The 23655-nt window shown below is 40.9% G+C and overlaps 1 protein-coding gene across 23 annotated transcripts in view; it reads left to right on the forward strand.

The window, feature by feature from the left end:
- Positions 1–23655, forward strand: part of LOC132900331 (NACHT, LRR and PYD domains-containing protein 12-like) — a 664923-nt gene that overhangs the window by 93982 nt on the left and 547286 nt on the right. For 10 of the 23 annotated variants that reach the window (XM_060942337.1, XM_060942343.1, XM_060942342.1 and 7 more), the window contains 4 exons: positions 10530–10646; positions 11045–11161; positions 11453–11570; positions 11730–11773. The exons of 7 other annotated variants lie outside the window; for them this stretch is intronic. In XM_060942337.1, coding sequence (XP_060798320.1) covers positions 10530–10646; positions 11045–11161; positions 11453–11570; positions 11730–11773 — 396 coding nt within the window. Of the gene's footprint in view, positions 1–5770; positions 5902–6177; positions 6321–10529; positions 10647–11044; positions 11162–11452; positions 11571–11719; positions 11774–13849; positions 15620–23655 lie in introns of those variants that run through there. 6 more of the 23 variants (XM_060942339.1, XM_060942346.1, XM_060942357.1 and 3 more) reach the window with 4 other exon arrangements.

Raw genomic sequence — 23655 nt, forward strand, 5'->3', positions numbered from 1 at the left:
TACAGGTGTACCATAGGACAGAATGGTGGACTTGGACTGCTTCAGTTCATCACGTTTTCGTAAAAAAAAAAAATCCATTGGTTTGTCCTTTAGTGCTGTGTGTTTGGTTGTAAGATGCCGTTTGAGATGCGATGGTTTCATGGACTCATTGCTCAGAACGTCCCCGCATACAACACACTGCGGCCTGGGCAGCTCCTCTGTCCCGCTCCAAATGAATCCCAGTTTTATGTATTTTTCGTCAGACTTCCTCCTCACTGGTTTCTGCCGTTTGCTAGCAGTTCTGGGGCTGGTTTTGCCACTGTCGTTAGCATCTGCACTCGGCTCACACACGTCCTCTTCAGTTCTCCCTCTCTCCTGATCCACGCTCCCATTCGCGGATTTAAGCCACGACAGTAATTTTGTCGTACTCGTCATAATTAGCAAAGCCACCTCCACCTTTTCCCATCACAGCCGAGTCTACCAATGGCGGATAACCGTCTGTCAGCGGAACCGGCGGGAATGCGTACGTACGCTACGTATGGCTACCCAGAAGCACTTGCAAACTTTTTAAAATTATTAACTTAATTTGTATCTCCTTTCATTTTCTTGTCATCAGGTGTTAAGATATTTTCATCCATTCGGATATTATGGATAGTATTTCACGTTTTATTTTTTAAATTTTATTTTATTTATATTTAATGAAGTGATTCTTTGGCGTACCACTAGAATGGAGCCCGCGTACCACAGTTTGAGAATCTCTGACATAGACTATAATTTATTCCCCACAAAAACATGGATGCATAATATCACATGATCTTCTAGAATCTGATGATTTATTACTTTTACACCACACAATTCCTAATTTGTGTTTAAGCAGTCGTTCTGTCTCTTCCACAGAAATACATGAAAATAAGAATTAAAAACTTTAAGCATTTTTAGCATTAAATATATATATATATATATATATATATATATATATATATATATATATATATATATATATATAATTTATTTTTTTTTTTAAATTCAATATCTGTATTGTTTGACATTGGGGGGGGGGGTCTCAATTCACTGACTGCCTTATTGAGACACTCATAAATAGGTGCTACTGGTGGCATTTTCTATTCTGTAATTAAGCTCAAATTTAGTTAAAATGATATTTGGATATATAATTTAGTGATTGCCTATTATAGCATGATTATGATTACATTAGTATTGCATTTGTAGTATACCCCCCATTTATGTCTTTTTGTTGCCTGTTTCTCTGTTCGTAACGTGTGTTATGATTTTCACTGCAGATGTGCTTGTGACTTCTTTTATGTTCATGCTGCAGTTACCAATATTCGTCTGTAGGTGGCAGTAAAGGACCATGGATTTGTTGTATCTAGCCTAGCCTAGTAGTAGTAGAAAGAGGTCTCTGTAAAACGCTGAACGCAGCAGACTCAGCAGCAGACTCAGTGGCTGTCACGCTGTTGATTCTGAAATGCAAGTCGCACATCTGCATGGCCATGCAGTAGCCTACATCTGACTACTTACATTCTGTAAAACCGTTAGGTCTATAAATTTAACATTCATTCATTGAGGATATTATCTAACACCAAGTTAAATTGCTCCAGTATTCCTTTTCTCTGCAGCTATTCAGTAGCCTAGCTCTGATGCGTCCTGTCACGTTGCTAAACCTGCCTAAGGAGCCGCAGCAATACTTTTATGAAGGGTTTCCATACATCAAAAGGATTTTGTTGAGTTTTTAAAGCTCAAGGGAAACCCTGCACTTACTTTCTTGACTTTGAAGAAGAATGTACGAATGTTTCGTTTTTTGGAGGGGGGGCCGTCATCCATGATACTCAAGTCAGCATGCGAGTCGTAGGGCAAGAATGCATGGACATCGAAGTCCAGCTCAATTTGTAGGCTGACGGAGAGTGGGGGGTGCGTGGGGTAGGTCAGGTGTGCACGTGTGAGATATGGGGGGTTGATGGGCGGGTAGTCACGGCTGCTGTGGGAAGTGTGCTGCTTTAACAGCAGATGGAGTGACAGCTGGGATAGCCAACCATGTAAGTTAGCGAGAAACAGGTAGCTAATCAGAGAATGATATCTACGTTAGAGGGGGGATTATTAGCAGTGTCATACATTTAACCCTTTGTGTGCCATATAATCATTGCTCAGGTTAGGACATCGGTTTTATTGATCGTGATTACACAGTAGCGGCTGAATATTGGTAGGAACACGTCCCTAGCGTCCCTACCCAAAATTACGCCTTAGAACATGACAATGCCAAACCACATACTGCATCAATTACAGCATCATGGCTGCGTAGAAGAAGGGTCCGGGTACTGAACTGGCCAGCCTGCAGTCCAGATCTTTCACCCATAGAAAACATTTGGCGCATCATAAAACGGAAGATACGACAAAAAAAGACCTAAGACAGTTGAGCAACTAGAATCCTACATTAGACAAGAATGGGTTAACATTCCTCTCCCTAAACTTGAGCAACTTGTCTCCTCAGTCCCCAGACGTTTACAGACTGTTGTAAAGAGAAAAGGGGATGTCTCACAGTGGGAAACATGGCCTTGTCCCAACTTTTTTGAGATGTGTTGTTGTCATGAAATTTTAAATCACCTAATTTTTCTCTTTAAATGATACATTTTCTCAGTTTAAACATTTGATATGTCATCTATGTTCTATTCTGAATAAAATATGGAATTTTGAAACTTTCACATCATTGCATTCCGTTTTTATTTACAATTTGTACTTTGTCCCAACTTTTTTGAAATCGGGGTTGTAAAAAATAAATCAAATCTCAAACAGGCAGAAAAAAAAGAATGAAAAAGACAGGACGGAACAAAAGGAGAGGGAAAAAGAATGAAAAGGGGAATAATATCATTTCAAAGCAAATATTCCCAATCAAGTTAAAAGAAAGAAATTCAAGAATAAATCATTTTTATCCGCTCTATCCCTGACCTGAGGTTTGGATCAGCGCCGTTCTGCAGGAGCACTTTAAGGCACCGCAGTCCTTTTTCTGATTCCTTCCCTGCAGCCAGATGCACCGTGGCCACGCCTTCATTGAGCAGCAGGTTGGGTTCTGCACCTCTCTGCAGTAAATCCTCCACCGTCCTGTTACACCACAGAAGGAGACAGAGAAAAACAAGCAAGGGTTCACATAGGGCTGTGCGATATATCGAATATACTCGATATATCGCTGAAAATTCTGTGTGCGATACATAAAATTATTATATCGTAACTAGCAAGTATTTTATGGTCATCTTCCGACTTGCGTTTGTTGTGTTTGTTTAAACCCTTTTCTGGTGGTTTTCTCCCTGTCCCTCAGGCAGTAACGCGAGAGGCTGCCTAAGGGGAAAGAAAACAAAAACGTCACGTACTCGCCAACCAATCCCGGGCGACATCTCGGTGCTGAAAGGAACTTCCGGGAAGATTTTCTAGTTTCGGTTGTGTTGCCAGATTGGGCGGTTTTAAGTGCGTTTTGGCGGGTTTTGAACATATTTTGGGCTGGAAAACGTCAGCAGTATCTGGCAGCACTGCCGGCGGGAAGATTTCCTAGTTCCGGTTTACAGCGCTGACTCAGTTCGTGCAGTCGCTGGTGCTGCATAGGCTACCGTGTAAGCTCTGTCAATTTCAGCGACAAATTAAAAATGGAAGCGGACGAATTGGTTCCTAAAAGAACTAGTAAGGGGTCAGTCATCTGGCATTTTTTGGATATCGCGAGGAGGACGTGGAACAGCAAATGCCAGTTTGTAAAGTGTGCAAAAAAACCTGTCATCACAAAAGGCAGCAGCGCTACAAATATGTTCCATAAACTCACCCGGTACAGTATGAAGAGTCTCTTAAACTCCGAACTACTTGCCCACGAGCTAAAACCCCCCACAAGCTAAACAAATGACCCCAGCGGCCTCGTTCTCCAAAGCCCCCCATATGAGGAACTGAGTCAGAGATGGAGAGCTATAACGGATGCAATCACTCACTTCATTGCCGAAGACATGATCCCAATTAGTATAGTGGAAAAACCAGGCTTCCAGAAATTACTAAACACACTCAATCCCAAATATGAGTTGCCTGGTCGCAGACATTTTACAGAGAAGGCAATACCGGAATTCTACACATCTGAGAGGCAGAGCCAGAAAACATTCAGTTCAAAAGTGTGCAAAGAGAAAAATGATGTTTTGCAGATCTCTCTCTTCTCTCCCTCAATCTCTCTCTCTCTATTGTGAATGTTCCAGTGGTTCTCAGTAGTCAGGTTAATAGCTTGGAGATCTATTTTTTAAAATAATTTAATGAATGAGCACTTTTCTTATTTAGGCTAAATGTCTCTCTCAGTGTTGAGCTTGCACTTTATTTGTTTGAGCTCTGAGCAGCTCTGTATTGTGTTGCCCCTTTGTTGCAATTTTCAAGATTGTTTTTGCAGTTTGTGCCTCATCTTTGTTGAATAAAAATAGTCTTATTTCAATTCAATTGTGATTAATCACAAACATGAAAATGTAAAATGTGTTGTTGAAAACCACCTGTAAAGTTAACCAAGAATGTTATTTAATCTGCAGGGATTGTAGTGAAAACAGTAAAGAGTAAAAGTTAGATTTCATGGGGTCCTTTAGAGGAGATTTAAATATATCGAGATATATATCGCATACCGTGAAATGGAGAAAATGTATCGGGATATTCATTTTTTCCCATATCGCACAGCCCTATATTAATTCGATTCGAATGAACATTCTTCCCAAATTTACTTATCTTTTTCAGTGCATTCCTGCATTTATTCCCAAATCATTTTTTCACAAATTAAACTGTTATTTCATCCTTTGTATGGAATTACAAATCACCGTGTATAGCGAGAAGCGTGCTACAACATCCAAAGTGTCTTGGTGGTATGGCAGCACCAGACTTTCAAGCCTATTATTGGGCTTCCAATATATGTGCAATAGTACACTGGTTGTATGAGGATCCAGGTGCTGATGCACCTTGATGGTATGTCTTAGAGGCCCTGTCTTGTCAACCCTCCTCTTTGCCAGCCTTGGTCTACTCCTCTACCCCGACCCCTCATCAAACATTTCCAAAAATACGGTTGTCAGAGCAACTTTAAGGGTCTGGACTCAGATGGGCCGTCGTTTTGGATGGACGTCTTTTTCTCTTTTTATTCATTCTAACCACAATTGTACACCATCCTTAATAGACAAATCATTTTTGAACTGGCAGAAATTGGGCATTGGGTCTTTTAATGACCTTTACTCTGATGGGGTTTTCTCCTCTTTTGGTCAGCTGTGTAAGAAATTTAACGTCCCCAAAGTTTACACAGGGAGCGGCATGGTGGTGTAGTGCTTAATGCTGTTGCCTCACAGCAAGAAGGTCCGGGTTCGGGCCCCGTGGCCGGCGAGGGCCTTTCTGTGCGGAGTTTGCATGTTCTCCCCGTGTCCGCGTGGGTTTCCTCCGGGTGCTCCGGTTTCCCCCACAGTCCAAAGACATGCAGATTAGGTTAACTGGTGACTCTAAATTGAGCATAGGTGTGAATGTGAGTGTGAATGGTTGTCTGTGTCTATGTCAGCCCTGTGATGACCTGGCGACTTGTCCAGGGTGTACCCCGCCTTTCGCCTGTAGTCAGCTGGGATAGGCTCCAGCTCGCCTGCGACCCTGTAGAACAGGATAAAGCAGCTACAGATAATGAGATGAGATGAGATTTATTTTCCTGCCAATCTTCTGTTCCACACTCCAGTCCAGTAGGTGGCGGTAATGCACCTTTAAGCTGGCATGCCAACCACCATTCAACACAGAAGAAGATGAAGTTGTTTTCCAGAAGTGAAAGTGTTTCTCTTTTAGCCTCGACGCCATTTCGTTGCTGCTGGAAAAATAAAGAAAAAACTGCAACAGCAGGTCGAAACGGGGACATTAATGTCCCCCAGCATGGAGTGCTGAGTAAAAGTAAGTGCTGTGTTGGAGAGAAATGTGGTTGTATTTGACTGAGCTCGTGTAAAAACAGCAGTAAAACTGCGGAACTGAAATCCTCTTCCCTGTAAAGCTGCTGTTTATCGGCTGTGTGTTCTATATTCGAGTTTCTCTCTTCCATTTCTCATCTATTAAACACTCAGAGAGTTTGGGGGAGTTTAGCTGGAAAACATTTTATTTCCAGCTCGGCATTTCCTGTTTATTCTGATGGTTTTTCAGCTGGAACTGCATGTTTGTTTTTGTCTTTTCTAGGAGTGAAATTCCTTCCAGCAGAAGAGATCCGCGTCTTCAGGAATCAGCAGTGAGTCCATGAGCTGTGTGTCCATACACTAATATTCAAAAATGGAGAGCCGGGATCTGGACACAGATAATGTGACCCCACCCTCAGAAAACCGGTAAACTGCCATGTTGTAATATTTTAGTCATTAACTGTTCTTATCTGAAATATGGAGTGAGTAGATATGAGAAGAATAACTGAACACAAATTTATCCTCCGAATGAAAAGTTCTCAGTCACCACTTTAAACATTCAGATTCTGTTCACTGTCAGTAAAATGATGTTCTTATAAAATAATAAAGCAGTTAAACAGTAAAGAGTAGGTATGAGCCGATACACTAAAGCCACGATACGAGTCGTATCCCAAAACAGGCTTCACAGGACCAGACTGATGAGATGGAGAAAGATTATTTGAAAGTAAATTTCCTTTACAAAGGGAACCCACGGCGAAAAATAAACAGAGGAGAGAAATATTACATATTTTGCACGAATGCATTTTGACTGCGCTGTATTGTCACACTGTATTGCATAAATCAGTGCTTTTAAAATTCTTTTTTTTTTTAATATTCACGCTCACTTAAGGGCGCAACCATATTTCCATTTTGTTGGCGGTGTCAGAGGTCAACATGACGTAGAATCATCGATAGGTTTCCTGTATCTTGATTGGCTCGCTGCTCCTGACACTGCGATGTTGCCGGATGAACAAAACCTTGTTGAAAATTTTTTTTTGTTGGGTGCCATATCAAAAGACATCGGCGACCAGTTGCCTAGTGTAGAACAAGTGGAACAGTTCTTGGGTCGATTTTTGGGACCACTGCTTGATTTGGTCCATCAACGTCAGCCGTTGTTTTCCTGATGATCTTTTTCCAGGGACTTTTCCAGAGAGTGCCAGGTGTTCTAGTTTTCCTTTTCGGATGATATGCCCAAGGAATTTTATTTGTCTATCCCGAATTATTGCAAGCAGTTTTCGTTGGTATTCTGCTTCTTGAAGAACTTCGACATTGGATTTCCTCGCAGTCCAAGGAATTTTGAGCATTCTACACAGGAACCACATCTCAACTGCTTCTAGTCGACTCAGGTCTGCCTTGCGCAACGTCCAAGACTCGGCACCATACAACAGAATGGGCCAGATGTAGCACTGAAGAACTCGTAGATGGGTGTTAATCGAGATTTTCATGTTGCAAAGAACACTCTTCATTGAAGAAAAGGCCTGTTTTGCCCGTGCTATCCTGGACTTTATTTCCTTTGTAGGTTTTGCGTCGTCTGTAATGATTGAGCCAAGGTATTTAAACTGCTGTACTTGTTTGAGTTGTACTCCGTTCACAGTGATTTTACAATTCTTGGGTTGTTGTCTGGAAAGGACCATGCATTCGGTTTTATCTGTATTTATAGCCAAGCCATATTCTGTACTTTCTTTTACTAGACAATCCACTAGCCTCTGTAGCTTTTCTTCTGATGTCGCAATTAAAACCGTGTCATCAGCATACCTAATGTTTGTGATGTTTACACCTCCAATTATCAAGCCTTCTAGGTCGTCAAGAGGATGGAGGGTCTGCTCGCTGTAGAGGTTGTAAAAGTCTGGTGACTGTTCACATCCCTGTCGCACTCCTCGTTTGATTTTCACCCATTCACTGAGAGAGTTGTTCTGACGGATCGCGGCTGTTTGATGGAAGTATAAGGACTGAATTATTCTTAAATCTTTGTCAAAAATGTCCAGGTCAGATAGCAACATCATGAGTTTGTCATGTTGTACATGATCGAAAGCCTTGACATTGTCGACAAAACACAGGTAAAGATCTTGATTTACCTCTAAAGCCCTTTCCCCAAGCATCCTCAAAATAAAGATGGCGTTCTTTGTACCTCTATCAGGCATAAAGCCATACTGACAGTTAGCAATTTCTGGGTGAATCTGGCGTCTTGCGCGAAGAATTAGTACTTGAAGGAGTATCTTGACCTGGTGGCTCATTAGTGCGATGGTTCGAAATTTTTCGCATTCTGTAGCTCCAAATTTCTTGGGTATTGCAAAGAAAATTGATCTTAGGAGATCTTCAGGAAACTCCCCTGAGTCATAGATGTTGTTCATAAAACCGTGCAGGAAATCAACTGCATCATCCTCTAAGAGCTTCACGAGTTCAATTGGTAACTCATCTGGTCCGACAGCTTTTCCATTTGGAATCCGGTAAATAGCGTTCTTAATCTCTTCTCTTGTAATCGGTGGTCCTGTCAGTTCGCCTTGAAAAGTGATGGGCTCATCACCTCGGGTGTTATCACCATACAGCTCTTGAATGTATTCTGTCCATCTAGCTAGCTGTGCTTCTTCTTCAAGCAAAAGTTGGCCTTGTTTTGACTTAATGCCTCCAGTCTTGAACGTGCTCTTTTTTGATTTTCCTGTTGCTTCTCGAATGTGTTGATGGGCGTCTTTCGAACTAGAGTTGAATTCTTTTCCAATTTTCTCACATTTTGCATTGTAGTACTCTTCGGATGCAGCATTACACATTTGTTTGACTTCTTTATTGAGGCTCTGGTACTGTTCACTGCCTTTCGTCGTTCGTCCATTTTCTCAAGGATCTCTTCTGTCATCCATCCCTTATGTAGTTGTCTTGGTTTCTCTGGGATGTATTTATCTCTGATCGCGGTGAGAGTATCTTTGTATTGTTCCCAAGACTCATTCACACTGCTTCGGTCAATCAACTTTAGAGATTGACGAGCTTCCTTCCTGATTTTGTCTTTGAGTTCACTGCTTATATTTCCATAGTTGTAGACCTTTCATTTCTGACCTTTTTTTCGCTGTTGAAGCCGGACCCGAAGTGTCGCAATCACAGGATTGTGATCGCGATCACAATCAGCTCCTGGGTATGCACGTGATTGTGTGACCGAGTTCCTGAATCTTCTGTTGATGGTGATAAAATCTATTTGGTTTCGAGCTCGGTCACCTGGCTGCTTCCAAGTATATAAGCGTCTTGGTGGGTTTTGGAACCAAGTATTTGTGATAATCAGGTCGTTGCATTCACACCAATCCTTGAGCCATTCTCCGCGTTCGTTAACTTCGCCGAGACCATGTGGGCCAACTGCCGATTGTGATCTCTGATTTCCCACTTTGACATTGAAATCACCCATTACAACATTTATAATTGAAAAATAGCAGGGTGCAAAACCTGTGGTTGCAAAAATAATCACTGTGATAATACGGGAAAGTGTTTTTTCTGTGTTCCATTTCTGGCAACCAAGTGACGTAAATGACTTGCTAAACAGTGGCTACACAACTTGAACAGGTCACACTTTAGAAACTCTCCTTTGGCAGAAATTCTGTTTGTGAGGACCATTTTGAGTCCGATTGCTTTGAAAGGAATCTTCAGGCCGAGCTCTTGGGCTACGCAGGTCACGTTCGACTCAAACTCGATGCTGTGCCAACAATATTCCAACACCGTCTACGGAAAAGGGGTTCAGGCCGTGCAAGCCGATGAGCTGGAATAGTACAGCCGTTCAAAGAGAATGTATATATTTTGGCACTGCCTAAAAGCAGAGCTCCAGATGAGTGTAAAATGTGTTAGTAAATAATCCCATGTGATTTTTATTTTTCAAGCAAATTAAAAACCCATCTGTCTTCTGTAAATAAAGAGACCAATTGAATTGTGCGGTGCTCCACGCTTCACCTGCTATAAACTCTCACTCAGCTTCGAGCTGTCACAAGCCTATATTTAGACCATATACACTATTGTGGCACACTGCATGTCTACATCTGCATTAACACGCGCAATAAATAAATAAATCGGCTCGTCCATACTGCTGACTTGAAGATGACTCTTTTTCATCTGACTAAATCCAGGCTCGCAAGTATGTTTACATCGCCTGCACTTAACTTCCGCTACCTGGCCATCAGCGACTTGACGTCATATTGGTTGCCCATGTGCAATAAAACTTGACATGTTTTGGACCTTTAAGCACTTAAAGCTACTTATGATGGCTAATCAGGTAGCTGCACGTGTGTGTGTGTGTGTGTGTGTGTGTGTGTGTGTGTTATTATAATTTGTGCTTGTAATATCGATATCGATCATGTTTAAATGCTGTACCGGTCCCCTTTAACGTAGAAAGATTGTTTGATGGTAAATTGTGCTTTAAATGATTAAAATCCCAAATTAGTGTCGTCACATATGCTACTCCCTCTGCTGCTGCTGCCGCCGAGTGTGTAAGAAGAGGTGGAGGTCATAATGAATATTGAACAGAAATATGGTGAAATATGATATGATACAAATTCATCTCGCCAGTATTTTGTGTCGGAATTCTGTGTAAGAAAAACTGTCTCATGTCCACTCTATAATGCTGTACAGTAAAGTCCAGATGAAGAGATCAGACTCACCAGAACCCAGCTGTGTCTCCATGAAGAGCGATGAGTCTATGGATGTTCCCTGGAACTTTAAAACTGGAAACCCGTCACCTGGACACAGGTAACATCCCATAATTCTCAGAGTTAAAGTCACTGCAGAGTGAAAGGCCATGTTACACATTCCTTTATCCAGTTCAGATCATTAGCAGAATTTTGATATTTATCAGTTTGTTATACTTTAATTAGGCCATAATCCTGCTACAGTACTTTCAGTAAACATTTTAGAGTAATTAATATCAATAACTGTGCAGTTCAGTGTTTCACAGTGTCACGTACATCATCAGGAAGTAAATTCATCTGGATGTGGCAATAAAAGTCAGAGTAATGGTGAACAAAATCACTGAAATAAACAATAAAGACTCATTCCACTGTTCACTGTTGGTCAAATTAAGTCAAAATAACAAATCATTCTAAAAGTGTAAATGGTTTATTTAATGGCGTGTCTATAATGTTGTACAGTGAAGTCCAGATGAAGAGATCAGACTCACCAGAACCCAGCTGTGTCTCCATGAAGAGCGATGAGTCTATGGATGTTCCCTGGAACTTTAAAACTGGAAACCCGTCACCTGGACACAGGTAACATCCCATAATTCTCGGAGTTAAAGTCACAGTAATGGATGTGCTCCACTGTCATTAGCAGCTGTTTTGATGTTTATTATAGTTCCTTGGTCTTTAGTGATGCTACAATGCTTTCAGTAAATGCTTTAGAGGAAATAGTGTAAACATTTATTCAGGTGAAAATGTCTTATGGCTAATGTTTTGAATGCTAAAGCCAGAAATGGTAATCTAAGCAAAAAGAACTGAACCAGCTGAAATTCTGATCTCTTATCTCCTTCATCTTTGGATCTCAAACCCAAATGTCTTCAGTGTAAAGCAAAAACAAAAGAGCTGGCCTTGCTGTTCCAGTACTTTTGGAGGGGCCTGTCGGAAGAAGGAAAAAAAAACTAGAAGCCTAAAATTAAAACAGGGACAGATTTTTCTCCAGGTCCACAATGCTGCTGTATTTAGTTCTGTGTTCTCTAAATAATTATTCACTTGCTCCATTTATTGCAGTAAAATTGGGACTAAATCTGAGACTCCAGTATTAAAGGGATTAAAGTTGTTGTCTTTAACAGCTACTATTTTTGTTCTCAGTGTTTTACAGAAGGCAGGAGACAGAAGAGAAAAGATCTTCATCACAGATACAGGGTAAGATCAAACCCAACAACATGACCGTGACACTGACGCTCTGGTATTCTAAACCTCTCTGCTGTTATTATCTACAGGATTAGATTATAGAAAACATCACTGAGCTCTATATAAAATCTGGAGAGCTCATAGGGTCGTCAGGGTGAAGCCAGCTGGCCGCCATCTTACCACTCCCACCACGTAGCGGAACTGTCATTTAGACGACTGGAAGCTCCACAAAATTGGACGAGTTATTTATGTAGTCGGTGAGAAAAATGAGAAGAAAAATGCCTACATGTGCAGCAATGAACTGTCCAAATCGTCAGGTCAAAGGTTGTGGACGGACATTTCACCTGTGAGTATTGATGGCTAGCGTGTAATCAGTTTTACACGTGTGTCACAGCGCCGTTTGCGTGGACCCCCTATAGGAAGAGAGGGGAAAAACTGTCTGATCGTCTTGTCTGTTTTTGTTGAAAATCTGACATTGATATCTGGGATGAACACTGTGACTGTGTCAGATTATCGATGCAAATGTTCCTGACTAGAAAATTTTTTCAAGGTTGGCAGGTATGTAAATATAAAATCTTTTATATAAATATATGGATGTTGGTGTTGACATAAATGAGGAGGTAATTCTAATGTTTGTAAACAAATCAATTGATGTTTAACCTGCGTCAGAAAATCTTTTTGTTCCACTTTTGAAGTATTTTCGTAAATCACATTTTGTTAGTCATTCGTTGTTGTTGTTTGTATTAATTTCTAGTTTTGTCGTTTACCAATAAATGCGTTGACAACAGGCAGTTGACATTGTAACCACATGAAAATCCAGGTCAAAGGTCGCATGTCATTCCTCGAACCAAAAAATAAAATGTCCACTGATCTTGTAATATGTGGTCGATATTTACAACAAACTGAAAAAAATTCTGAATGGAATAGAAAAATCTGAATATTTCAAGCATGTAATTTTTTTTTTTTTACGTTAGGAATTTAATTCAGGTCTAATTCTACTGATTTCAATCGGATTCCAAATACTCTATAAACATTCCATTCTGTTATAAATCAGAAAAAAAATTATAAATCACAGCAGTTTTATTTTTTTAAAGCACTTCATCTACTTCAACAATGTTACACACAGAGATCGATCCATAACAGTCGTAAATGTCCCTTAATCCCACAGGGTGTCGATAATGGTGGACACCGGTGAAAGTGATCACTATTATTGACACCTCACGTGACTTCTCAAACGTGCGTTTAGATACAAAATGGCGGCTGTAAATGAAAGAGTAAGAAATAAAGTAGGTTTTGACGAGGAGATCATGAAATATCGGTGAATTTGATCAGTAAAAACATGTCCATGATCTTTGCACCATGCTTCCCTGCGATGATAACGTCCGGGTTTTCCTCAAGTTGCTGATCGTGCTGAAAGAAATTCCGTCTCAGGTAACGAGCCGTGTCATCAGACAAGAAGATCAAAGGGTGGGGTCTTCCGGTTTATTAATTAACCGATAATAACTGCTGTAACTGAAACTCAGCTTTGTACGATTGTTTGTTTGTTTGTTTGTTTGTTTTTATTGGTAAATCTGAAAAGGTGTCGACAATTATCAACAGTCCATAATTATAGCTGCCGCTCTAGTAAAAAAAAAAAAGAGCCATGAAAAAAATGATCAGAGACTGAACTGGAAAAGGGAAAAAAATACTAACAGTGAAGCAGAGCGCGATAAAGATGTGTCAGGAATGGGGGTCAAGTTGAGAAAATAAGAGGAGGTAATGAAAGGGGGCAGAGTCAGGAGGTACTTTTCTTGGGGCAAATTTGATGAGATACCACGGTTTAACACACAAGCCAGAGACACGCGATGGGAGTGGTAATATGGCGGCCAGACGGCTTCACTCGTCTCTACAGCGGGGAATAGGCTCTGAGCTCTCCAGGTTTTATATAGAGCTCAGTGGAAAAGATACAATCAAATCCGGTAAATCCATAGTGTTAGCATCCTAAAGAACGGTTATCTATGGGAACCAGTCAGAAAAAACTGTGACGTTAAACTGTAATAATTGGAGCCCAGGTCTCACCGCGTCTTCTTCTTTCACCCCGTCACACAGACACGCCCCAGAATCTCCTGCTGTAAATGAATTCCAGAAAAAGTTCAGATTAAATCTGATGAAGAAGTTTCAGTGTTTAAATGGAGTGATGATAAAGCCGGAAACGCGAGCGCTCCTGAATGAGATCTACACCGAGCTCTACATCACAGAGGGAGACAGTGGAGACGTCAATAAAGAACATGAGGTGAGACGGATTGAGGCAGCGTCCAGGAGAAAAGCAACAGAGGAAACACCAATCAAATGCAGCGACATCTTTAAGCCCTTATCTGAAGAAGACGAACCCATCAGAACTGTAGTGACAAAGGGCGTGGCTGGTATCGGAAAAACAGTCTCTGTGCAGAAGTTCATTGTGGACTGGGCTGAAGGGAAAGCAAATCAGGACGTCCCCCTCATATTTCCACTTCCTTTCAGAGAGCTGAATCTGATGAAGGACCAAAACCTGAGTCTGATGGAGCTCCTTCATGTCTGCTTTAAGGAAACCAGAGAAACAGAAATGTCCAGGTTGGAAAAGGTTCTGTTCATTTTTGATGGATTGGATGAGTGTCGTTTCCCTCTGGATTTCCGGAACACAGTGAGAGTGTGTGATGTAACTGAATCAGCATCGGTGCGTGTGCTGCTGATAAACCTGATCAAAGGGAATCTGCTTCCCTCTGCTCTCGTCTGGATCACCTCCCGACCAGCAGCAGCTGATCAAATCCCCTCCGAGTACGTCCATCGAGTCACAGAGGTACGAGGGTTCAATGACCCCCAGAAGGAGGAGTACTTCAGGAATAGGGTCAGTGATCAGAGCCTGGCCGAGAACATCGTCACACACCTGAAGTCATTAAGAAGCCTGTACATCATGTGTCACATCCCAGTCTTCTGCTGGATTTCAGCCGCTGTCCTCGAGAGAATGTTGGGTGAAGCAGAGAGTGGAGAGATCCCCAAGACTCTGACTCAAATGTACACACACTTCCTCATCATTCAGACAAACGTCATCAGAGAAAAATACTCAAAGAAGCAGGAGAGTGATGAAGAAATGCTGCTCAAACTGGGACAACTGGCTTTTGAGCAGCTGGAGAAAGGCAACCTGATCTTCTATGAGGAAGACCTGCGAGGGTGTGGCATTGATGTGACAGAAGCAGCAGTGTACTCAGGTGTGTGTACGCAGATCTTCAGAGAGGAGCCTGGGCTTCACCAGAGTAAAGTGTACTGCTTTGTTCATCTGAGCATTCAGGAGCATCTCGTAGCTCTGTATGTACATCTGACCTTCATGAAGGAAAAGAGAAATGTTCTTGATCAGAGTCGGTCCTTTAAGACAATTTCAGATTTACACAGGAGGGCTGTAGATCAGACGTTAAAATCTACGACTGGACATCTGGATCTGTTCCTCCGCTTTCTTCTGGGTCTCTCACTGGAGTCCAATCAGAAACTCTTAGATGCCTTAGTAACACAGACAGGAAGTAGCTCCCAGAGCAAAAAGAAAACAGTTAAGTACATTAAGGAGAAGATCAGTAGAGATGATCTTCCTGCAGAAAAATCCATCAATCTGTTCCACTGTCTGAATGAACTGGGTGATGATTCTCTCGTGGAGGAAATCCAACGCTACCTGAAATCTGGGAAACGAAGTGAACTCTCTCCTTCACAGTGGTCTGCTCTGGTGTTTGTGTTACTGACTTCAGCACAGGAGCTGGAGGAGTTTGATCTGAGTAAATATACCAGTACAGAGAAGGTAACAGATCGGGTTCTTGTGAAGGTGATGCCTGTGATTGCAGCATCCAGGAAAGCCGTGTAAGTAAAGCTGAATAGAACTGTTCTACTGTTCCACTGTTAGAAAGAGAGAAACTGAAAGCACTTTGACAGAAACGCACTTTGGGATGTTTTGAGTTTCAGGTGATCCAGAGTGTGTTAATACAAATAGATCAGTAGATAAATGAGGGGAAAACAGCTGCATGTAGAATTGAATAAAACTGAAGTTCAGCGATTAAAGAAGTAGAAACCAGTTGATGTCATTTCAGGAGAAAAATGTTTACGTCTCACATTCTGCCATTTTGTCCCAAGAAGTGTGGAAGCTGTGAGCTGAAGATGGAAGTGACAGCCAGCTAACGAGACTCACAAACACCACATTTCCAAAACTGAACAAATAATCAAACAGAACTTTATACTAACAGTTTATTTACAATATTTACAAATTACACCACTATTGCAGGCTCCGATGTCCCGTAAACATTGAGGGTTTTTTTCTGTGTAAAACCTTCACTGAGTGCAGTGTGAGGGTTTTTTGTTCACATCCCTCCACATTAAATTTGTGTTGTAGCTGAAATGTAATTACACAGACGCTGGGCCTGTAGAGCCATGTGGAGTTTGCAGTAATACAAAATTATAATTCCACAAAACTTTACTGTTATTAGTGACCTGATAAATAGAGGATATTACACGGTGGCACGAAGATCTGAAATTTATCTTCGAGTGGTGAATGTACATATCACGAGTGAGCGAAGTGAGCGTGTAATGTTCTTTATATTATATGGACACAAGTTAATCAAAAGAGTTAATTTTGAACTGGTTCGCCATTTTGACAACGCGCGTCTAATCAGCGGGGAAACGCTGGGAGTGACGTCATCGGGGTGAAATATCGGGAAATATGACGCAGACACGAGTGTTTTACTGGGAAATCCACCGCTCGTGTTTTTCATCCGAGCTCCATCCGGGACATGGAGAACCAAAACCGAGACGTAGAGTGCGTTCATGTGCTATGGGAATTATGGTAAATACCAAACACCGACATGGAAAGCACACATGAACGCCCCCTCTTGTGGTATTTTCCACTGGGCAACTCGTAGAAAATTTTGATACACGAGTTGCCGAGATGAGATGAACTTTAACCTTTTCAACATGGCGGCGAGCGGTACAAGACTAGCTTATGAACCAAGAAAGAAGTGGTTTTCACCTACGGAAAGCTGAATCTCACCTTTTAAACGAGTCATGTTATGTATATTATATTATTATAATATGTATATTATAGCCTAATACAAAATATTCTGTGGCTGTCCAAAGAACGCCAACAATGATCTAGATACTGGCTACTCTCATTGTGGCTACAGCCAAATTTCCAAAAACTGCGTGGCATTCAATGTGTTAAGAAAATCTCTACTTGTCATGATCAGGAAATATTTAGCATTTTTTGACTTTTGATAACTCGTATTCCTGCTGCAGCTGATGAACAAGGCAATCTATAATTGTTTTAGCCAAATAACAGGCCTGATTCTGAATCTGGTCCACCATCTTTAATTTGTCAACAACAACAAAAGCATGTGAACACAACACACTGGTAAATACCACTTCCCAACTGGAAAATATCATCTTCCCATAGCACATGAATGCAGCAGTAAATCTCTATCTGTCACTCGTGAGGAAATCAGTGAGTTGTTTTGATAAATTTGGGGACTTTTTGTTTGTGAACGTGTCGATATAATAAAAAGAAAATCACACGTTGGATTGAAGATCTGAAGTTTATCTTCTCGTGTTGAAAAATATTTGACTTGTTCACTTCGCTCCCTCGTGATCTATACATTCACCGCTCGAAGATAAACTTCATGTCTTTGTGCCACCGTGTAATATCCTCTGTATGTGTCACTCAGCTCCAGGATGTGTTTCATATGAAAAATACGAGTGGCGTGTTTCCCAGTAAAACACTCGTGTCTGTCTAATAAAAGGTTTTATTCAGGTGGTGAAAACAGCCTTTCACAGAGCGCTTATTAGAAGCACTATTATTTATTTTTAAAACGTCACAAGGTCTCAAAAAAAGTTTGTTTCCGGTCGCCCGTCCAACCCTGAACATTTCTGAAGTGTTGGAAAAATACAAGCAGTCTTTTTTTTTTTTTTTAAAGTATCAAGCATTTCAAACGATGGAAAACGTTTACCGCTGCTCAGAAACAATCGCACCTACGGGCGCAGCCATATTTGATGTACCACATGACGACAGCGATAACACGCGGGAATTCAACGTGATTCTCGCGGGAAACCAATTGGCGACAAAATGGTGACAAACGTAACGCAAACACATGCGATATTTAACGTTCACTTCACATGCATGAAAACCAGTCACAGCCAATATAAACCTATCCCATACTCATCCCTCCACACACAATCCCAGTCAGAATCACACATCAGCATTCGTGTCCGCCTGCAATTATAGCGCCACTGAAAAAGGTGCTCAGGTCAGTGCAGACATCCCACTTGAAGATCTGCTGGAAAGGTTTGAACATTGATTCAGTAAAACTGTCGTGTAAGTGGCGGTAGACGGGTGTCATCGCTGGAAGAGTGTGTTTATTCTAAAAACAATAAGCAGGTATACAATTCCAAAAGATTGGGAAGAATCAAAATCGGAAGACGAGCAAAGGTCATGTGATCTACAGACAGGCGAGTCGAGGCCGAGACAAAAACCGGAGTAATAACACAAAGAACGGCTCGAGAAGGTCAGACATGAGTGCACTGAGCGGTGACTTCACGAAGTCTGTTTGTGTTCAGCCTGTAATTGGTCCTTGAGTCACGCGCTGCTCGTTGAGAGTGTGACTGCACGTGGGCGCCAGTGATAGTTCGTGGCTGGGGGGCGGATGTGACAAAACCGTTATTTTAATGAATATTAAAATGAATCTCTTCCATGTCATTTTAAAACGAGACCCGAAACTGACATTAAACTGTACAATCAGTTAACAGCCAGTGTCGCTTTACTCGCGCATGCTTAAGTTACGACAACAACTTTACGACAGCCCACAATCTGTCAACTCCAATCTGTCTTACGGCAGCTACTGTTATCAACACATCTTCATGCTCATGCATTCATTGTGGAACTGATAAAGCAGAACATTATGAAGTGTTGATGTTGCGTTTGTGGGATTAAACATTGGGCGGTGGTGTATGAACAAAGAAGAAAAACACCTCAAAAATATTATTTTTATTTTCATGAAATCCTGCAATCATGCATATAATTATAATAAATTTCCATCATAACTCAGTTTGATATTTAGTCACCAAATTGTTTGTACGTACCAATTTAATACGGTTCTGAAAGAAAAGGAAAAAAATTTGACGATCGTACCCTGAATTTTTTGAGGTTGTGACAGAAAACCATTCCATTATCCATCCATCCATTATCCGTAACTGCTTATCCTGTACAGGGTCGCGGGCGGGCTGGAGCCTATCCCAGCTGACTACGGGCGAAAGGCGGGGTTCACCCTGGACAAGTCGCCAGGTCATCACAGGGCTGACACATAGACACAGACAACCATTCACATTCACACCTACGGTCAATTTAGAGTCACCAGTTAACCTAACCTGCATGTCTTTGGACTGTGGGGGAAACCGGAGCACCCGGAGGAAACCCACGCGGACACGGGGAGAACATGCAAACTCCACACAGAAAGGCCCTCGCCGGCCACGGGGCTCGAACCCGGACCTTCTTGCTGTGAGGCGACAGCGCTAACCACTACACCACCGTGCCGCCTACTCAAGCGAGTAGGACGCTTCTTTGCTTTGCTCCTGCTTTCCTAATCTTTATTTCTATACTTTACTTTCTCATTGAATTTCCACTTTTTTTTTCTCTTCTCTTTTCTTCATCTTTATAAGCTTTTAAATTTAATTTTAATTTCCACTTTTTTTTTTTTTTTTTAAATGCCAGGAAGCAAAAAATCCTGCAGAAAATGCATGGAATTAGAACAGAGGATTTCTATTCTGGAATCAAAGATTAATGCTCTGCCAAAAACGGACGAATTAAAAGCGATATCTCAGGAAAGGAGTACAGAAACAGTGGCTGAGAATGCAGAGATTGCGCTCCGACAGACTGAGGACATTGCAGACCAAGTGGAAGAATTCATCACTCAAGCTGTACAAAATGTGAGTACTGAAAACTGGCAAATGATGGGTGCTAAGCCTAAAAACAAAAACAGAAGAGTAATTACTTCAACACCAGCTCGTTCTACAAATTACAATAGGATCTACAATCCTATGGAAAATCCACAGCCCATAAAGCTTCAGAACAAATTTGAATGCCTCAGGGATGTGGAAGAGGATTTGTCAAGTGGACAAACACATAGTAAAAAGAGATCGCACCAAGATCGAAGAGCTGTGAGAAGAGGCAAAAAGCAGCTCGTAACACCACCTGATCCCACAACCCTTGTTCTTGGTGATTCCACTGTAAGGCAATTAAAAGGTTATGAGATGATTATTTGTTGTCTTCCAAATGCATCCATCTCTGACACCAAAGACAGCATTTTGAAACTCATGTCCGAGCATAAAACGATTAAGCGTATTGTTGTACATGTGGGAGCAAACGATGTTTTCAGAGAACAGCTGTTTGTCCAAGATGATTTCAGAAAACTTTTTTCTGAGCTCTACAAGACTGGAATTCAATCTTTTATCAGTGGCCCACTCCCAGCGAGAGGAAGTTTTGCTTTTTCTCGACTCTTCAGTCTTAACACCTGGCTTGGAAAAACTTGTTCTTCATTTGGTATGAATTTCATAGACAATTTTAATCTTTTTTGGAATCGCAAAGAATTCTACAAGCCAAATAGCACTGAACTCAGCTGGATTGGAGCCAAAGTCTTAGCAGACCACTACAAACTTGCAATCTTTTCTCAGCCAGCACCGAGGAAAACAGTTGATAAGATGTCGCAGACTGACATAGTTACAAAGCCTAAACAATCATCTTTGCAAGTCGTCATCAAGGACACACAAACATCTGACTTGCAGGCCTCCCAACATTCAAGGACAGACGACTCCACTTCTCCTCGGATGGATTTCCCAAATAGCATGAAAAAACTGCTTCCTATGGCTACACTCTCTTTTTCTAGTCCAAATTTGTCGCGACAAGCAGTGTACCCAGTTCATCAAAATTGTGTTCGTCCAGGACTTTCAGCTGGCTACAAATCTTTTTCACCATCCAGAAGATACATGTCATCTCCAGTCCTTTCACCCTCAAACCAAATGGAACATTTAGAAAGTCTTGTTTGATGTACTCTGGGTCCCTGCAAATGGATGTAGAAAAAAGCAGGGATCCGATGTTGACACTATTCCTGTGTTGATAAGAAACATAGAGCACATTTAACCCTGGGGGTGAACCAATCTAATCTCCTTCCTGTTTTAAAACAGCATCAGAGTGCACAACCAAATATTACTGTAAAACTAGCCCTTCTGAATATTAGATCACTTTTAAACAAGTCATTTTTAATTAATGATCTTATTTGTAAACACAATCTTGATTTTTTGCTTCTAACTGAAACCTGGCTGGATCAAGCAAATAGTGCTACCACCCTTATCGAAGCAGCTCCCCCAAATTTTAATTTTTTGAATGTTACCCGACAAGGGAAAGGTGGAGGGATCGCAAATATTTTCAAAGTCTCTTTTCAATGTAAACAATCCTCACTTGGTGATTTTATGTCCTTTGAACACTTATGTGCACTTGTTACATGCTCTCCTAACATATTATTATTAACTATTTACAGGCCTCCGAGACATTCAGCCAAAGTCTTTCTTGAAGAGTTTGGTGAATTGTTATCAGTCATTTGCTTAGAGTTTGATTGTCTTATTATATCTGGGGATTTTAACTTGCATGTAGATAATACTGATAACATTTATGCCAAAGAACTATTTGCAATTATTGATAACTTTAACCTAGTACAACATGTACAGGGACCGACCCACTCTCGTGGTCATACTCTTGACCTCGTCATCACAAAGGGTCTTACTGTTTCTTATACTGTTGTTGACCTGGCCTTATCTGACCATTTCTGTGTTTTCTTTGAAGTTTCTATGTCTCCTCACATTCAGAATAGCTCAACGACTATAGGCAGGAGAGTCATAAACGACAACACGTGTTCTCTTTGAGCAAGCTCTCTCTCAGAACTCAACCAAAATGTCAGACTCTGTAGATGATTTACTGGAATTTTTTAATTTAAATATGACCCAAATTATGGATGATATTGCTCCATTCAAAATCAAAAGAATCAATGATAAGCAGAAAGCACCATGGAAGCAGTACCCGGCTGTTAAACTGCTAAAGAGAGAATGTAGAAAGACTGAAAGAAAATGGCGCAAATCTAAACTTCACATCCATTATCAAATCCATAAAGAGATGCTTTGTAATTATAATTATGAAATTCGTAAAGCAAGACAGTCTTTCTTCTCCAATATCATCAGCAGGAATATGAACAATGCCCGTGTGCTATTTTCAGCAGTAGAGAAGCTAACTAATCCCCCACCACAATTAGCACCTGAACTTCTCTCAGTTAATAAATGCAATGAGTTTGCATCCTTCTTCAAAGGTAAAATTGATAAAATACGGCAGAATATTTCTCATAATATATCTCAGTTGCAAAAAATTGAAAAACTGCAATCACCAATGACACAGATAGATAACTTTAACACAATGTCAGAATTTTGTTTAATTGATTATGAGACTCTTGAAAAAACTGTACAAAATCTCAGTTCCTCAACATCTGAACTGGACATTCTGCCCACCAACTTTTTTAAGTCTGTTCTTCATCTTATAATTACAGATGTGCTTCAAATTATAAATACATCCTTGGAGACTGGTGTTGTTCCTGTGTCCCTAAAAAAAGCTGTTGTAAAGCCCCTTCTTAAAAAAATAATCTGGATCCTTCAGTGTTAAATAATTACAGGCCAATATCAAATCTACCATTTATCGGGAAAATCCTGGAAAAAATTGTCTTCAATCAATTAACTGCCTTCTTGATATCAAACAGCCGTTTTGATAATTTTCAGTCAGGATTTCATGCCAATCATAGCACTGAAACAGCGCTGATTAAAGTTATAAATGACATACGTCTTAATACTGATGCAGGCAAAACATCGGTCCTGGTATTACTGGACCTCAGTGCAGCTTTTGATACTGTTGATCACAACATACTGCTATATCGACTTGAACACTGGGTTGGATTGACTGGTAAAGTTATCAATTGGTTAAAATCATACTTAAAAGATAGAAGCTTCTTTGTTACCCTGGGAAATTGTTCCTCAACGTCAATGCCCTTGACCTGTGGTGTCCCCCAGGGGTCGGTTCTTGGACCATTACTTTTCAACCTTTATATGCTCCCACTTGGGCAAATTATCAATAAAAATTCAATTTTGTATCACTGCTATGCAGATGATACCCAAATTTATTTTGCTCTATCACCAAATGATTATGCCCCCCTTGAATGTCTCTACCAGTGTATCGATCAAATCAATAGCTGGATGTCACAAAATTTTCTTCAGCTGAACACAGATAAAACAGAAATAATTCTATTTGGAAAAAAACATGAAAGACTCAGGATTACCACTATTCTTGACACAAAAGGGATTAAAACTAAAGAAATGGTTAAAAATCTTGGTGTTTTCATTGACAGCGAGCTAAACTTTGACAGTCACATGAAAGCAATCACTAAAACGGCATTTTATCACCTAAAAAACATTTCCAAACTAAGAGGACTTATGTCAAAACATGATCTGGAAAAACTAATACATGCCTTCATCTCTAGTAGGGTTGATTACTGCAATGGCCTTTTCACAGGCCTGCCAAAAAAGACCATCAAACGACTTCAGCTGGTTCAAAATGCAGCGGCGAGGGTTCTCACACGAACAAAAAGAACAGAGCACATTACTCCAATTCTAAGGTCCCTTCACTGGCTTCCAGTAAGCTACAGAATTGACTTTAAAGCATTGCTGCTGGTGTACAAATCTCTAAATGGTACTGGGCCCAATTACCTCTCTGATATGTTGCAGCGGCCTAACCCAATCAGATCTACCAGATCGCAACAGAAAAATTTACT

Source organism: Neoarius graeffei, chromosome 16, assembly GCF_027579695.1.
Source record: "Neoarius graeffei isolate fNeoGra1 chromosome 16, fNeoGra1.pri, whole genome shotgun sequence".
NCBI lineage: Eukaryota > Metazoa > Chordata > Actinopteri > Siluriformes > Ariidae > Neoarius > Neoarius graeffei.